The sequence below is a fragment of the Nannobrachium achirus genome, assembly GCF_963921795.1.
Source record: "Nannobrachium achirus genome assembly, chromosome: 12".
Taxonomy (NCBI): Eukaryota; Metazoa; Chordata; class Actinopteri; order Myctophiformes; family Myctophidae; genus Nannobrachium; species Nannobrachium achirus.
Genome location: NC_137832.1, coordinates 29,429,981 through 29,449,205, shown reverse-complemented (window position 1 = coordinate 29,449,205; position 19,225 = coordinate 29,429,981). Strand labels below are relative to the sequence as shown.

Sequence of the window (19,225 nt, the reverse complement as noted above, 5' to 3'; positions counted from 1 at the left end):
ACCAGAGAAAGCTCTTTTGAGTCTTGACAGATCTTTCTGTCCTGTTCCTGTCCTGTTCCTACCCCTCCCCCCCCCCCCCCCCCTCCCCCCCCCCCACACACACTTGACTTTAGAAACCGGTTGGACCGGGGTTAGCGGTGCTGGCAGGGTGAGACAATGTGACTTTCAGACCTTCTGGGCAGGGAGGAGGCAGTCTTTCAACTGTGAGAAGGCAAAGAAAAGTCATTATGGTGTTACTTGCAGACATGCAGAGTTACTCCACACGAGTCCACAGGCTAAAGAATCGATCTGGATCGATGTGGAAAGATGGATCTGAGAGTTTGGCTATAATCCTGCGTTCACACTGGCAGATACAAAGATACACAGCTTAGCTTTGTATCTTTAGCAGAAGTTGAAACCATCTCAACTTATTTGTAGCTTTTGTTGTAGCTCTGATGAATCTTTGTATCTTCATGTTGCTGGCTTCCATTGAACATCAGGGGTTTTCAAAGTGGGTGACGGGGCACCCTGGAGTGCTGTGATGGCAGTCCAGGGTTGCCGTGAGATAATTTGATAATATTTGGACACTTATTTAGTGTAATTTTAAACTTTACAAGTACAAAGTTATTTTCCTTCAGTTCTAACCAAAATGGCTATTATCTCAACGTTTTCCTCGCAACATAATCGCTAAAATATAAGGTGCTGGGAGTGAAAATTGTGAATATAATACAGGGGTGCCTCAGATGAAAAAAATATTTATAATGGTGCCATGAGCCAAAAAAGTTTTTGAACCCCTGCAGTACATGTACAGTATGCAGCAACATATTTGTTTTTGTCATTTTTGAATAATATTTGACGTTTTTCAGAAAACTTAGAACAGCCTAACTGGGAGACTTAATGGGATCAACTTTGACCAAAGAATCCACAGACCTGGTTCGTTGTTTAAGTTGGACAAAATGTTTCATATTTTCCCAAATATGGAGATGATTGACGTCTGACATCATATATGGGCATTCCCAGATATGGGCTTAATATTGATGACATCAGGGATCTCCATATATGAGCATAAAAGGGACAAGGACGGAATTCATTTGCAAGTGTGACTCGCGTTGTGGTTGGTTGTGTAAGTTGGACAAATGTGGACATTTTATGAGGTGTCATGCACTGTGATGCACATGACATCAGGGCTCTCCATATATGGGCATAAAAGGGACAAGGACGGAATTAATTTGTCAGAACAGGTCAGTTATATCCTGCTGAGCTGGGATGAGGTGATGTCAGAACAGGTCAGCTATATCATTCTGCTGAGCTGGTATGAGGTATCTTCTTTCGTGTATGATCGTCCTTGATGATTGGTAAGTGACATTTTATTTCACAAGATTTGAATTCTTGTTACTTAGCTGCGTTTACATGGACATCTTTCTTTCAATCTGATTAAAATAAACCTGATTGAAGGTCTGTGAAATGTTCTTGCACAACCATGCAAGAACATTTCACCTACTTTTGTTCCCGTTTTAACTTGTTGGTGGTTGGGAGATTATAGGCAAAGAGTCTGGCCTCTGCCAACATCCACAACAAATCTAATACAGTCAAATTGACCTGAACATCTGGGTTACATTTATTATGGTCCAATGTCCCGATGAATGTGTGGAATGAAATTGCAAAGTGATTGGATTAGAACGTTGACCTCACGGTACTGGCTGAGAGGATTCTAATACAGTGTTTCTCATACTTAAATTAATGCTTACTCCCATAAGTCTGAGAGTGTGGAAATTAATCTATAATGTGTCCATTTACACACTAGAGTTACAGACCTGTAATATTCCATTTTCCAGCTCAGTGGAGGTTGGGGTTCCATCTCTGGCTGGGTAATAAAATACCAAAGACTTGAAACAAAAGTGACTGAATGCCTTCACTGCTTGGCACTGCAGGGACGCATCAAGAGCCCCTGCGATAAGCATAGGACCCCAATGGAAATAAGACTGCAATTACTTTTTTGGTGTAACCATTTTAGACTAAGTGTGACTGTACTCCTGCTGTTTTACATTTCAGTCTAATAAAATAATTCAATGAATCAAACAAAGCAAGCGTCATGTCCAGGGGGTGTAGGCCTACTTGTACATAAAGCTGCCTCACGCTAAGTAAACAGGAGATAGACTTCTGCCCTATGGGCCTCATGGCTCGGACACCACTTTGAGAACTGTTCATACACTAACTGTACACTTGAACGTGGCTACACTACCTTTAACATTGTTACTTAGCAAATGCGAGGAGAAATGTGTCTTTGGCAATAAGAAAGAAACAGCGTCATACAAAAAATATATATATACCTAAAATTCATACAGCGCTTAAGCCTTATCAGCTGAATGGTTAGGAACCCGCCTGGGGAACCAGAGCCCCTGGTTGTCCCAGGTTTGATTGCAGGCCAAGGAAGCAATGTCGATATGTGTCCCTGAGCAAGACTCTTAACCCCTAATTGCTCACGTGCTCCTTGTGGGCAGCGAATCAGCTGGGTTGGGCAGAAAATATTGAATTTCCCTTGTGGGACGAAACAGGTAGCTATTATTATTATCATGAACACCCCAGTGTGCAAATATATCAAGAGCCTCCAGCTCCAGTCCAGTATCACAGTATTGCACCAGCATATAGGTGTTTCCCGTTCCTTATTACCAAACCAGGTGGTTATACCATGGCATAGCGGATGATAGATTCCATGTTTGCCCGATGTTTTTTTGCCACACCATGGACCCTGGCCTGAGCCTTCTCAGGAAGTGCATGCGCTGATAGAATACAACACGATACAATACAAAAACTTGAGGTCATTGGTGTGAATAAATAAAACATTTGAACCACTCTGTATGGTAGTATATCCATACAATATCATTGCGTGTATAGGTGATCTGACTGGTCTCCCTATTCTTCCAATGAGGAATGTTCTTTGTTTGGTTTCCCACAAGGGAGACGCAAGTTCAAATCCTGTAGAGTTGCAGTACTCTTTTGGGAGAATAAATAAAATGTATGTAAATAAAATGTATGTAATTCTATCTCATAGACATATGTAGTCGCAAATTGCAAATATTCAACATAAAAATAAAAAAAAATCTAGAGTTGACATACAGTATGTAATTGTATGGATAATTTATTTTCAGGTCAACTGTCTGGATATTCTTACATATAGCCTAACCTTTTTTGCAACAACAACAACAGCATTACAATTTCCAACATAGTTGATAGGAACCTGAGTCTAAAACTTGTCATAACTCCTGAGCGTACATCCTAGATCCTTTTGTTCTAAGAAGAGAATATACTGTCATTATGTTATGGAATAATATAAGTCAGTGTTTCTCAAAGTGGGTTCAGGGTCTCTGCGGGTTCCTTTATGGGGGTCTATCTAAATTGACCCATACGAGTCTGTAACTCTCGTCTCTGACAGTGTAGAAATGGAACCAAATGATCCCTGACGGGTTCATTTGGTTCCATTTCTGTTAGTTAGTTATGGGGAGACCTTGAAATTCAAAAGTTTGAGAAACACTGGTATAAGTCAGTGGTTCTCAACCTGTGGGTCGGGACCCCCAGAGGGTCCCCAAATTATTTTAGGTGGTCCCCAGATGATTTCTCACTCAACAGTAAACAAACCAACATATTGTTTAAGTGTACTGTATATAGAGGGTCTCTGCACATTTCTAAAGTGATCAATTTAAGGACTTTTTAATACCTCTAAAATGACAAATTAAACATTGGCCAAAATGTGAGGCAAAAACTGTGAAAATAACCGATCTACATGCTTGTGATCATGTAGATCTGCTATTTTCACAATAGAACTGCGTTATACAAAATGTAGTCTCTCGATTACAGACTTCTTCATTGCTGCAAAAAGTGAAAAGAGCGATCGAACTTTTCCTTGACGATGGCTAGCCAGATATTGTACAAAATGTAATGCCTCAACTGAGTCAACTCTTAGTGCTTGTCAGGTTGGTGGGGGGGTCCCCAGTTAAAATATGATTCTTTTTGGGGTCTTGGCCTGAAAAGGTTGAGAACCACTGGTACAAGTGACACACACCTGGGCTGATGGAAACGCCCATATGTGACGCCCTCCAGAGGGATGGAGGGTGAAAGAGGAGGGGGGAGGAGAGGAGGAGGAGGAGGAGGGACAAGGCGATGGAATTTGGAGAGGGGGAGAAAAAAACCAGGAAGTTCACAGACCGAGGAGGAAACAAACAAACAGGATCAGGAGCGAGTGTTGAAACCAACTTAAAAGCACAAGTTCATAAAGGTTTAAACTAATAACATTAACCCAAGACAACTTCACCGCGGTCGTCAAGAGACAAGGGCTCGTATTTTCAGACAAAATGGACATAGATCCGGTAAGTGAGAAACGCGACACAGAGGGTTCTCTGTCCATGTAAATGTTTAGAGCTCAGCTCAGGTGCAACAAGTGTTTGTTTTTCCTTCTCCATCTTGTTTTTCCTGTTATAGGCAGACTTATTTTGAACACTTTCTGTTAGATTTCCATGCTTGTTTTCTCCAACCAACAATATATAATTAATTAATCATATGCCTTTCCAACGTTGTTAAATGAGATCACAAAGCAAGAGTAGTAGCCTGTACAACAAGGCCTCTTTACAGCCACTGCAATTCAAAGTTTTATCTTTATTGGCTTGAACATAATTGTGATTCTTCGGGTAATATCGTCGCCACAGTTTATGTCGTGGCGATGGTCGTAACAGTTTACTGTTTGCATAACGTATTGACAATTCAGTAAAACTAATCATGTTTCAACTGATCAAATATGTTTGCGGTTCTTAACATTTTAGTTGTATTCATGATGGGTGCAGACATGATCTCAGTGCTTCCTTTATTTTATTATGATTAAAAGAATCATACAAGCAAACTATAATAGTCATACACAAATCACAAAGTATACGTGTATTAAATGCTTCCAAATGTTCTCTTCAATTCGCTATGCTATGATGCTAAATGATGTCAGACATGACCTCAGTCAGTGCTATGGTAAAATAAGCTCTCATTTGTGGAGGTTCAGATAACCTTTGAACCTTGGTGGTGGCACCACTAGTCTGCTGAGAGGAAGTCCAAAATCAACACAGTTTATCCATTACATGCACTAAAATACTGGGTGTTATTTCAACTCTTGAGTGTTTAAATTTGTACAACTTATGGACCCATAAGGTTCGATTTTGTTCACACTTTTGAGTTACAGATGAGGAGTTTAGCCTACAATACAAACACGTCACATCCCCTTTTTCTAACATCCTACTTTCCCAGATATTTTAGAATTCATGAATGGATCACATTTAGAAGAAGCAGTGAGTCTTATTAAAAATAAACCAACGTTTCGCTTTCGACAAAATCTGTAAATTCTTAGGAGCTTTCTTTTGCTTTCTTTTTAATGAAATTCACACTGCATCGACTCGAGGCTACAAGTGTGTGACTACTTCATTTAAAAAACATTCTCTTCCTCGTGATCGTCACCACCTTCATGACATTGCTGTCCCTTGTCTTGGAAACCATTCAAATAGGCCTGAAAAAAGTACACCATGTACCTATCTGGGGGAATCATTTCATCTGTTGAATTGATCAATGTTTGAATGTAGTCAGCTCAGAAAAGGGATGGAACACCTCATTATGTTGACTGAGTGCCATGTTTTTGATTTGAGACTTAACTACTTAAACCCTAGTCTAAACTTGACCTGTCCACACCAAATCTCTTTGCTCAAAATACGCTTGAAATGTGAGCCGTGGTTAATGAAACACAAGGACATCTCATCGTATTGTTGCATTATATCTATATCTAATCCATTACCGTTGGCAAATCATTTTCTTAGTTAAGTGTCAGTCAAATCTCAATTAATGTGCTCAGTGCAAGTTACAAGTTATTCCAAATGTAAGTCGGGAATGATCATGAAGTTGACCTGAAATTAATATGACGCGTAATGTTGACCTGAAATTAATATGACGCGTAATGTTGCCGTCGACAAACTACGGCAACGAACTTGTTTTTCAGGGAGTGTTACTGTTTCCCTTTCTTTGATGGAGGTGGCTGACATGCGATAGCTTTCTGCCATTCAGCAGACCTCATGGAGTTCCTTGTGCCAGTAGAGAGGCATGTTGGCTGCTTTGAAGAGGGGGGAGGGAGCAGTGGCGTCAGTTCAGCAAAAGCTAAGGTATGGCAACATGACTGGTGTCTTGCACGCGCGCCCAAGACACCAGTCATGTTGTCATACCTTAGCAACAGGCACGATGAAAAGTACATTTTATTATTACCCCCTGTAGCCAAGGTATAGCAGCTGCCATAGCTTGCCATACCCAATTGACGCCTCTGGGGGGGAGCAGTCTTTTTTACAGGAAAGAAAGACAAGGGAGGAGGGAGGAGAGTTGGATGACGTATCCAAAGCAGCTGGTTTCCCGGAGACGGCTTTGTTTATTGTCTGGTGGCGTCACAAAGGACTTAGAAAGGGCTATAGACATGCACACAGATGCACACAATGTGTTATATTCACCGTAAAATGGCTACATCCTAATTGAAGCCACCACGTAACAATTACCACATTGCTAACCTATTTTGGTAGATAGCAGACAAGTGGCAGGTGTCGTTCACATCCATGCAGGTCTGGTGGCTGCACTGTAAACTAACAGGTTGGGCTGCTGCAGTGCAGAAGCCCAAGGAAGGGAATGTCCTAAGTGACACTCTGGCCAACACAATCTAGTCAGCACACAGACTGGCAACCAGAAATATGTTCCTTCCTCCTGATATGCATCATTTGATTGCCTTCTTAGTTGCTGGTAGCGTGTGAACTTGTCCTTGATTAAGGAAGTGTTTCTAAAGAAATGCTGTACGTCCTGTTTGCTTTATTGTTTACTTCAACAGAAATTACTCACTGACTCTTATTTTGGCGCAAAAGCCGAACTTCAGTTACCTTTTATTTTAGATATGTGAACTATATATAGAAATGAAAACCATGATGCTGTTATAGCATATACTTATATTATCTGTTACCTATCCACTTTGTGGCACATAAGGCCTTCACAGGGCACTTCCACTTTTCGTGGTCAGCTGCTACAGTTAGCAGCAGCTGACCGTAGTTATAGTTATGTTATAATTACTTTACTTACCAAGTACAGTAGTTGGGCAGGAATTTTACATCAGTACAGGGACGCTGAAACACACACACACTCACGCAGGGCATTGACACTAACGGTTGCCCGACTGCCCGTGGCAAGTAAATAAACCGTTCGGGCAAGTGCAGTTTGCTTTCAGGTTTGCCTGACGAGCAAGTGCACTCAGTCTCATTAGATATTGGGTTTATGAAGAACAATAATGCTACCTTTTTACAACTAGCAGTTGGCGCTCATTCTGGTTTTTCAAAGTGACTGTCTGTCACCACTTGGCAGTTATCAATAATTAGATTTAACCTTTTGGGCAAGTAGAACATGAGTCCTGTACTTGCCTGATGGGCAAGTGCCTCTGATACCTTAGTGTCAGTGTCAACCCCTACACACACACACACGTTTATTTATTCTTTATTGTTTATATGTGCTCACACGTGACGTCATTGTAGCTCTTGAAAGTGTCACAGTATAAAACACACTCTTGAAATCAAAATTCATTTTGTTGTAGTTTGGGTGTGTTGGGGGGGGGGGGGGGGGGGGGGGGTGAGGTAGGTAGCCTATCATTAACGAGAATTCTATGTGTTTTCGAGATTACCGCAGTGCATTTTATATGAGAGGCTCTACAATTAATTGAAAAAAGAATACAATTGTAAAATGGAATACTGCAGCTTCTCAGTGGGCTGCAAGCTACATCAGAACAAATGGTGCTGTACAGAATCAACATTGACCTCATCTACAACTACAACCCCACTCTTTCTATCCCTGGCCTCTCTTTCCCCCTATTTACTCTTTCCCCCTCCCTCCCTTTCTATAGGAGCGGAATGGGGCTGAGTCGCAGGTTGAACAGGATAAGGTATCGGCCCTGAGGTCCCAGGTGGATGGAGTTAAAGACATCATGACCCAAAATGTGGACCGCATTCTGGCGCGGGGAGAGAGGCTGGACGACCTCATGGACAAGTCAGAAGACCTGCAGGCGGGGGTTGGTATCTCTGTGTGGGATTTAAAACATCTTGGAAGAGAGGGGAAACCACAGCCTTTGGGTTGACTGAGGGGGTGGGGTTGAGGATGCGTGGCATTTTATTTTTCCACTGGCACCAATGTATTGTGTGTGTGTGCCATAGCTAGGGATGGAACGATACGCGATATTATCGTTTATCGCGATAAAAAACACTTACGATAATCGTATTGTGGAGATTTAATATATCGTCATATCGTCCTCCGTCATGCACTTTTAGCTGCATATCCGGTACCACTTAAACCCTCTATAATTGGTAAAAGGTACTTGTAATATACTTACTTGATACAGTATTCTTTTCAATCTCTAACAAATCTCTTTGCCAAAAAAAGCTGATCTAAAAGCTCACAACGCGTCGCGACGCGTTGTGAGCTTGTAGATCGGCTATTTTTTGGCAAATGTTCCGCCCCAGGATTTTGATTATCGTGATAATATTGTAAATCGAGATTTCTTTTGTCACAATAATCGTGATATGAAATGTTCATATCGTCCCATCCCTAGCCATAGCTTGGACACCAGTTGCAGTGCTCTGCCGGTTTTACATGATCAGATTTGGAAGCCATTTTAAATATTTTAGATCTTTGGCCCTCCAGAACCACAGCAAGGGCTGTTGTCTCTGTGTGATGTAGAGCCAGAGTGAAAGATAACTCGTCTTTGATGCCAACGGGTGTTTTGGTGTACTTGGTAGGGTGCCGCTATCTTGGACCAACAGCTGCGCCAGAATGGGCTCTTGCGGAGTGTATTACCTCTAATTGCTGGATCTTACTTTATAGGCTTGATGGTAGTTATGTAATTTCTCTATACCCAAAGTTCTACTCCTTTGATGGTGCACTTGTACATTGCAATTGTAACCATGAAAGTAAGGTCAAACGTTGGCATCAAGTTGTGCCAGGAAATGCCAGGAACACTTGAGGCTGTATCTTTTTACTGTATAAAATGTAAATACAGTTACAAAAAATGGCTACAGGCTGTAAATGGATACAGCTACATATTGAAACACTGTACTTTTACTCTGTATTTTCTACAATGAATCAGTGTGCTAGTCCCTTAGAGGGCAGGCTTATTCTTGGCTTTGAATATATTTTTTTAGGCATGGCTTCATAGGAGGCTCATCTATGGATGTAACAAGATTCACCAACTTCACGATATGGTTAAACTTCACAATATTGATATGGTTCACTATGTGATTTTCCCATTTATTTATTTATTTCTACAAAATGAGATTCTAGACATATTGTATTTCTATTTCTCAGAGAAAAACAAAGTTCTGTATTTTATTTATCTTATATATAGTTATGGTTACAGTATTCTTGGTTGTACTACAGTGTTGTGTGAAAATGGGGGCATTCCTACATTCCTAAACCTGCCATTCCTACCCATTGCCATTCCTACTGAGGTTAGGGTTTGGTTTAGGTGATCACTTCCTCCGTAGGAATGGAAAAGCTCACATGTATGTTGCGATGTGATGCATAGTGGTGAGCATGTAGGTCTGCTATTTTCAGGCTTGGTTATATGGTGCAATGTTGTAGGGCCTTTTGGAGGAAGTGGTCATCAGAAATAAAAAGTAAAAGCTGCAGCTAGTTTCTGTGGGTTCTCCCAGATTCTAGAGAACAGGCGTGCTTTCTCATTAATACGGTATCTCAATTTCTCTAAAATGGCTGCCTCGGATATCAGAGATTTCAATAAATGAATGGACGGAGATTCATCAGCTCCGACCCACTTTGTCATTATTGGATAATCTTGCTAATTTCTTTGCATATTACCTTCTAGACGACTGAATTTGTGTATACTCCCATAGACAATGGAATCTAGTTCCAGCTGTTAATTTACGTTTGGGACAATTTGGGGAGACTCCTGCTGTGTACGTATATGGGGATATGTATAAATGATGTAGGATATTATATTGCATCTCCCTATATCTATTTCATATAGAAAGTCTGGAGGGTAACAGCAAGATTTCTTTCCCATGTTTTATTGTCTATTGTTGAGCTCCAGGTTGTTCTCAAATGGGAAAGTCTATTCTGATTCAGTTCTTGCAACTCAGAATAGAACTTTGATGCAAAATGCTCTTGTTTCTGTTGTTCCATAAAACAACTTTCTAGTGGATATGAATCACCTGACGCATTAAGAGTGTTCATCTTATTTACATAGGTCATACACTCTTTTTATACCTGCTCTCTGCCATGTTTTTTCGGGCAGTAACCTTGTGTGTGTGTGTGTGTGTGTGTGTGTGTGTGTGTGTGTGTGTGTGTGTGTGTGTGTGTGTGTGTGTGTGTGTGTGTGTGTGTGTGTGTGTGTGTGTGTGTGTGTGTGTGTGTGTGTGTGTGTGTGTGTGTGTGTGTGTGTGTGTGTGCACAAATTAATGCCTTTGTCATACAACGCAACACAGTGAAAATATTGTTTTTTTTTTGCAAGCTCACAACGCGTTGTGGCGCATTGTTAGCTTATAGATATTTTCAGTACATTGGATCTGAAGTGTAAAGATTTTGGATTTGTCCACCGGACAACAATGATTTGTTGAATACATAATCTCATATCCGCACCCTGCTGTCTCTCCATATTTTGTCAAGACTGACGTGATCATCAACATTATGTCAGAGACTGAAGCCATGCAGTTATTGGTCCTGTTTTCTAGTTGGCTTCCACTGAATGAATTTCAGCTGTAATGTTTAGTTTGGCACCAGCTATGTGACTTTGTGCTTTTCGATCAGATTAGGAGGATATATTTGTCTTTATGTAACACAAGACGGGTCTAATAACGTCATGTTTATTTTAGCTTGTAGATCGGCTATTTTCACTACTTCTTAATTTTATCATTTTAATACCTCTAAAATGATAAATTAAACATTGGTAGAATTGTCAAATATTAGAGGCAGAAATTGTGAAAATAGACAATCTATAATGCTTGGAGATCGGCTATTTTCACAATAGAACCGTGTTACACAAAATGTAATGTAAAATGCAATTCTTGGTCCTCGTCAGGGTGGGGGCGTCCCCAGTTAAGATATGATTATCTTTGGGGTCGCGGTCAGAAAAGGTTGAGAACCACTGTTCTAGACGGCTTGCCTCCTTGGTGCCGCACTGTAAAGTGAAGTTGTCACTTGTCACTTCACCCATTTAGAACGGGTACACATTGTGTATCATTTATTTTATGCTTTAACTATTGAAAATTAGCAGATCTACGACTACAAGCTCACAGCGCGGCACCGAGTGCAGTGCTGCGAGCTTGTAGATCTGCTATTTTTGAGAAATCTTGAAAATTAGAATTTTGACCCGATTCTATAAGTGTCTTACTGTCTTTTGAATCCTTCTAAGATTTTTTTTTTAAAACCTATGTTTCTATGTTAGCAATCTGGCCAGCCATCGTCAAAGAGAAGGTCCTTTTCACTTAACTGGAGCTCAGTTAGTCTGTTCTTGAGAGACTACTGTATCAGTGGTTCTCAAACCTTTTCATGTGAAGGACCCCCAACACGATATGTATTTGTCCACGGACCCCCATCTCAAAATATTTAGTTCCAGGGACCACCCAGAAGCAAACTTTGAGTTACAAACATTCGCTTTGAAAACACATATATTCAAAGATTTGCACACATTTTCACGACTTTTTCAAAAATAGCAGATCTACAAGCTCGCAGTGCGGCACTTTGAGCTTGTATATCTGCTATTTTTCACTGGTTAAAGCATTCAATAATTCTAGGCCTGTAACACCGTGTCTCTACCCGTCCCCCTGTTCTTCCTCTCCAGGCCCAGCACTTTAAGCAGACATCACAGAAGGTGGCTCGCTCCTACTGGTGGAAGAACGTCAAGCTGGTGGTGGTGATCGTGGTCATCGTGCTCGTCATCATCCTCATCATCATCCTCCTGGCCACAGGAGTCATCCCCACCAGCTCTCCTCTGCCCCCCCCTATCACCCCCACCAAAAAGCCAACAATAAACCCGTAAACACACACATACATACACACACATTTATATTCTGCGTCACACACAAATGGATCCATGTACTGTACATTGTCGATGATGGGTAAAAACTTGTAAATCCTTTGTTCTTTCACCTCTTTACTCCACTGATCAACATTTTATCTTATTTAATTGCTGTAATGGAAGATCTCACTTGTCCTCAGTTGTGTCAAGGATTGAGACATCTGACTTTTTTTTTAGAAAGTTATATCACCTTCGAGACTATAAAAACCTTTCAAATACCATATTATTTGGTTCCTATTCGGCACACCAATTTTTTAAAACTTATGTCGGTTTAAATTATTCTCAATTATTACTTTGGAGATGCAAGTTTTATTTCCTCACAGTTGCACAGTATGCATTTGAATGTGACATGTATAGCTTAAAATGGTGAATGTGGTTTCCTCCGATCTTAGTTTCTGTAATTTGTAATGGCCTAAATAGCCTATTTGCACATTTTTAAAGTCGGTATGTCCCCAGTCACTGTGCAACTTTTGTATTGTCGTTACTTTCTTGTTGTGTGTTAGTTTTCTTCCTGTCCAAATATATACACGTGAACATGTTTTAATCTGAGAGTGAAAAATGGTCCCTTATGGGTACACTGTCAAAGCTTAATAAGAGCACAGCAAAGAAATGAGAAATTACATTTGGCCTGCAAAGGTTTTCTTTTTCTGTGAATGATCGACAAAATGACCATGCAATTTTGAACGTCTGCTTAGGTTTCATGGGCTAACAGATTAATGTGCTCCATGGATTGACCATGTATAGTATATTACTTAGATAAACTAATGGTGCAGTTGTTGGCATACCACCTGTATTCATTCATGTAAGAGATTTGGGGCCAGCAATGTTATGCCTGAAATTGGATACAAGCATATACTGTGCCTTCCATGGCACATTACTGGACATCACTGCTTTGACTGAATAAATTGATAAACTATATGAATTCAAATAGAGGGGGTTTGTGCATGTTTAGAGTCATCTGCAAGGGGGCTCTGATGCAAGTGTAGAGTCATCGGCAGGGGGGCTCTGGTACAAGTGTTGTCTGGTCTGTGTCCCTGCTTTCCTTTGTCCAACGAGGTCTCGGATCTTCTTGCTCAACTTGGCTCTAAATTCCAGATGTGCTTGATCTTGTCCATGTATGTCGCATTCTCCCTCGCTTGTCAGAAGCACTCCTCTTCTGCTTTTAACCACAACTACAGAATTACATTGTTCTCCTTCCACTGGTCCTTGACGTCAGTGGAGAACTCAAGCCAGGCAGTGAAGAAGCCTATTATTTGTTCAAATAATGGGCTTAGCAATCTGTTTCAGTCTATTCTCATACCTCTGGAAACAAATCTTCCAGCCAGACAGCTGTGAGAGAATGTAGCTTTTTAAGCAATGTCTCCCCCTAGTGGGAAAACTAATGGGCACATTTGCTATTTAAAGTGCCAACAATATGTTTCACAGGAATAAAATTAGTTTGTCTTGAAATTAAGATATCAGATTAAAATTATTATTCATATTTCCGCAAACAATATATCTGCAGATTAGTAAACATGCAGTAAAAGTAACAATCATTACTTCCCAAAAGAATGCTGGAAAAAACTAAAAGATCTGACCTACAATTATTAAAGGACTGTCCGTGTCAGTCCAAAGCAACTGTTTTAATACCTGTTGTCGTTTGAAGAGGTCTCAAACTTGTACTGTACATAGTTAGTGTCCTCACCCATTTGTACATTTGTAATGGCCCTTAACCTCAGTGTTAAAGAAAGTATGTATTCTTTAGAGTGTATTTATTTTTAATGACTTTGTTTTCCATAGATATGCTATTTCTTTCTAATCTCTTGTTTTCTTTTTATATACATATATAAATATTGGAAAATGAAGGGGTATTGTACTGATATAATGTAAAAAACCTTATTCTTTGGACAAATGAATTTTAGAATTGTATAAAAAAAAAGATGTCTAGATTGAGATGAGAAATTGTGGCACTTGTCGTCTCAACAACATATATTGTTCAATGACAGAAATTAAAATATTTTTAAATGACAGGGATTTGTTGAAAATCCTTATAAGGGGAGAACCAATGTACTTCCAGAAAGCTTTGTCTGTGTTTTAATTTAGTATGGGGAAATGCTTGCCACAGATGGTCACTGTGTTTAAACTAATATAATTAACTTTGAACTTATCTTGATTATGGTGTTAGTAGTTTAATCTAAAATACAATAAATAGTATTGACTTGCACGTTTGTTTGCTTTACTTTCTTTGATTTTCATTTAAATTGACAGTTTACTATATTTGTCATGCCTTGAGTATTATTGATTCTCTTAAGAGATAATTCGTTTTTTAATGCCCCCTTTTTTTAGATTACTAACACTCCCAAATCAGTGTAATGCAACTAATGTTTTATGTCTTCCTTGCATCATTCCTCATTGAGTCACTAAAAGTGTTGGGGATATGTTTACACTGTACAATGTACAATGTACGAGATTATGTATTTTAGTTTAGTACATTTAACACAAGAGGGCGACATTGAGTAAGGCTAATAGGGCTGGTAAATGTGGTTGGTACTTGGTAGTGTTGGAAAAAGTCTGGGTTTCTGAGGCTAGTAGTGTTGTGATGTTTAATGCTGTGTTCACACTGGCAGATATAAAAAACAGTCTACCATAAATGTTCAATGTAAGCCAGCTACATGAAAATACAATGTTACATTCAATGGTTGCAGCTGCTACAAAAGTTACAAAGCTACAAATAAGTTGAGCAGGCTTCAACTTCAGATACAAGGCTACAAAGCGATAGATATGCTATATAGCTTTGTATCTTTTATATCTGCCATGTGTAAACACAGCATAACTAGAAAAAAAGTGCCCCGGGGTATTTGGCTTCCTTACCTGAAAGCACCTCTGTACATTCCAAAATTCTTGAGCCCAAGGCACACCAATGGGGAAGTGAAACTCTAAAGGCACAAAATAGCCTCTATAAAACCTGTTTTAATTTCTAGTGTTCATTTTTAGGTTACCAACATTAAAATAATGGTGCATTTCTCTCACATTTCTCTCATGTGGTGTTCCCCCAAACTGTAGGTCATCATCATGCGTCTAGTCGGCGACCTGGCCAACTCGGAACAATGTAAATAGGGAATGAATGCCCCGCCCTTTAATGCAAACCCCATTATATGGAGAACGCGCGTGCCGGTGGGACGAACGGTTCTCGAGATACGCGGATTACATACATACATACACACGCACAGAGATTTTTTGTTGACTCATGTGGCGTACGTGATGTCAGAGCCTTTTATGAAGTGATGTCACAATGAGTCAGCGCTTGCGCCGATGCCGATTTCCTCCGGAACAGCCTGATGTCAACAATCAGCCCGCATAAGGAGATTCCGAACGTTTCGCGCCGGTTAGGGAAAACCGTGCGTCGGGTCGGGTCGAGGCCCGGCACTGCACTCCGTGCCGCGGCGGGGAACGCGCGTGCCGAATCTGAAGCCCGTGGGACGAACGGTTCTCGAGATACGCGGATTACAGACACACAGACACGCAGAGACTTCTCGCATTTATAGATAGATGATACTCTAATAATAGAGAAAGGATTTTCAACCTTTTGTGACTAGGACCCAACTCTAATAATTAGAGCAATGATACTGACATGGCCTGCCTCTCTACAACTTTATTTCAATATACACAGTATTGGCCTGTTTATTCTTTTTAAGAAACTGTGACAAAACACATTGACAATGTAGTCACATGAGTTCCCAGAAAACCAACAATAGGATGATCAGCAATGACAAATCTCATGGATTTCAGCTTGTCAGCCAGTCATGTGGATGTGAATCCAACACCATGCATTTGGACAATGATGTAGAGAGAGAGTGAGTGTTTGGCATGGTCAATATGGCCTTTGTGTGGTTCTGCCAAAAAAAGAGCCCCATTGTTGGGTGGGACTTCTGAGACTATTAGCTCCAGGCGACCTGCTACAGAATCATATGAAGCCTCAGTAATTAAAATTAGATGTATTTATTTTATTTCTTGCAAATGCTTGTGCAAAAATGTTTTGCCTATGGGTCTGTCTTGGCATCCTAGTGAGAGTACATTATGGACTGTTTTAAAACATCTTTCATTTTGTTATTCATGCTTTAGTGATTTCTAGTCACCAAACCTGTTTATGGAAATGATACGAAGAATATGATTACATAATTGACAAAATGAAGTTTGTGGTGATATGCTGGCTTTGATTTACCCACTGGCATATCACAGAATATTTGGGAAAACGGTTATCTGTGTAAGATTTTCCTACACATGAGAATTTTTGGTCAGATGTTGTCACAACAGTTGTGTAAGAAGCTTACAGTATCTGGGAACATAAACTCTGAAAATCCAACAGGACCAGGATTTCCCAGCCCCTCTGTTGATGAAGCCAGGTAATCAGTGGTATCTGATAAGTCAATGTTGACAGAAGGTAGGTACTACTAGATCCACACACCTTGTTTCAGTAAAGGTTTTACAGGTAAATTTCACCAAGGTGTTACAGTTTTTAAGGCTAATTCCATTGTCTGTATACAGGTACTATAAGTGATGTTAGGAACTCCAGTCCTCAGCCGTTGTCCCTATTGAGAATTGACCAGGCATTTTCCAACTTCCCTTAAGTAATTTCTCCGTCTGAACCTTACATGAACTAAACATTCACTTGTGTACGTGATGTTTCATTTTGCAGGACAGTCTGTGTGTTCATCCATCCATTCATCTTCAACCGCTTATCCGGAATCAGGACACAGGGGTAACAATTCCAGCAGAGATTTCCAGTCTTCCCTTTCCAGGCCAACATTAGCAACTTCCTCCTGGGGGATCCTGTGGTGTTCCCAGGTCAGTGTGGAGATATAATCCCCCCATCTGGTCCTTGGTCTGTTCCAGGGTCTCTTCCCAGTGGGACATGCAGTGAGGACCTCCCTAGGGAGACACTCGAAAGGCTGTTTGTCATAAACTAGAGGGTTGCGGCCCTTCGGGCCGCTCCCATCTAGTTAAAAAAAAAAAAAAAAAAAAGTTAAAAAAAAGAAAGAAAAAAAAATTGTGGCGGAACTATTGTGCCGCAGCGCACGTTTCCGGTCGGACATATTTGACCGCCGGACGCACTGGAGAGAAGTGACTGTTATGCCTCTGCTATTTCTCTGCACTCACTGTGGAGGCAGCAGCACGCACATGCAAACACAGTGGTGTTAAATTTCACTCTCTCTCTCTCTCTCTCGCTTGCCCGCCCCCCCTCCCCTGTTGCCTCCTCTCTCTCGTGCTTAGCGAATGAGCGGACGGCATAGAGGTGGGCGGTATTATTCCCTACGTCCTTCTCCCTACCGTTGAGTTGAAGTAGAGTTGGAGTGGATGCAGAGTGGGCGTGCCATGGGCTTGGAAGTGGGATGCGGCTTTAAGCCAATTGTAAATATAAGATGCTTTGGCCACATAATGTGTCATTTTGCAACTGAGATTGAGTATCAGTGAATGTCAGAAGGAAGGGATAAATCTGATGGGTGATGTTATCCATTTGGATTTGGTCCAAGGGTTGAGATGGTTGTGGATGAGCAACTTGTTGTTTTACTCTTTAGGCACCTATGCTGAGTTGTGCTGCGTGCAAATAAATAATTTTCATAATAAAAAAAATAAAAGATCTGCAACTGTTGAAAAGCCTTTTACAAACCAATACAATATCTGTGAGGGTATCTAACAGAATCCATTACGTTGATAGTGATACACCATTCATCCTTAGAGCTAAAAGTAAGTGAATGCTTTATTTCAACATAGCCTACTATAATAGGCCTATACCTTATTTTGGAATAATATCATTTATAATGAACCATCATGAAGGAATCAGTTACAGTCAAGGTGGGATGGTAGTTTCCAAATAAAATTCCTTTAAAATGGCAATAGCTGAGTGTGAAATCATTCTGACAAGTCAACACATGCATAATGAAAATGGGTTTACCAAGAGACAAAAAAAGGCTCTTTGGGCTGAGGATGTGGTTTACGGTTACACTGGAGGAGTGGTTATGTGTTTTGTAACATTAAAGGGCCATTCACACTGAGCGCTATAACTATAAGAATACAGTTTTGAAAATCCTCAACTATACTATACTGTATAAAAGTACAATGGTGAACGATATATAGTTATAGCACTTAAACACCCAACTGCTCCAGTGGAATAGTAGGCCTAATGGTTGTAGCAGCAAGCTCAAAGATAGGAATGAGCATGCATTGATTGGATAGACATCTTTTGTTCATTGTATAATATATTTTATATCTGATGAAATTCATAAAAGGATCCCATGAATGTTGTTTGCAATAGTTTCTCAGACAGATTGTAGCCATGACAACATCCTCATCAAAGGCCTAGCCTACTTGCAGTAATTTTTTTCTTTTTCTTTCATTAATGAAAATACCACTGAATGGGGTTTCAACTTGGGGAGATTCCAGGGGCCTTTGGATGATGCATGACATGGACTTGTTTACATGATGTGATAGACACCTGTGTGATATGATATGATTTGACTAGTCTAAGTGATGTAATATGACTTGACCATTATGTAAAACATTTGAATGAACTTCAAATTAGGTCTATAGGCTTACTAACAGTCACATGTCCTTGTTTATCAGTGAATTGAGTAGGCTGCTGAGTGAGTGGATAATGTAATGTATTTTAACATGAATTCTTCTTGATTTCTCTGTCATGAAGAACTCTTTGGTGTGCTTTTTGGCAGAGTAGCATAATTGAATACACAGATGAAGCTTGTTGGATATTGGGAGGAATGTTAATTGTGCATCTGACGCAAAGAGATGGACTACAATGGAGTTGTGTTCTCAGCTTGTAGTTGTTACCCCCGTATCCGCTGCGAGGGGCTGTTCTACCTCGGTTTAGTGCAATTCACCGCGAGTGCCCACTTCGTTTTAGTGCCCAGACATCTTCTTGACACAACACACAAGGACACAGTTACTTTGAAAAGACAGACACCTTTGTCTTGGCGGCTATGGCCTGTAGACCTATATGTTTAAATGTTTTACTTGTTTTTCGATAAGTTTCCGATTGCCGATGGGTTCCCAGATTATTGCTTTAAAGTTGACTACACCCATTGCTGGTTTAGCCTACATGAGGTAATGCGCTACGGTTCGTCCACTGGG

The 19,225-nt window shown here is 40.4% G+C and overlaps 1 protein-coding gene across 1 annotated transcript; it reads left to right on the top strand.

Moving 5' to 3' along the window:
- Positions 1-4,178: 4,178 nt before the first annotated feature.
- vamp8 (vesicle-associated membrane protein 8 (endobrevin)) lies at positions 4,179-14,306 on the top strand. Its single transcript, XM_080737964.1, has 3 exons — positions 4,179-4,343; positions 7,922-8,086; positions 11,867-14,306. Exons 1-3 carry the CDS (start codon positions 4,329-4,331, stop codon positions 12,062-12,064), a joined length of 378 nt encoding a protein of 125 aa, XP_080594090.1. The 5' UTR covers positions 4,179-4,328; the 3' UTR covers positions 12,065-14,306.
- The last annotated feature ends 4,919 nt before the right edge of the window (positions 14,307-19,225 follow it).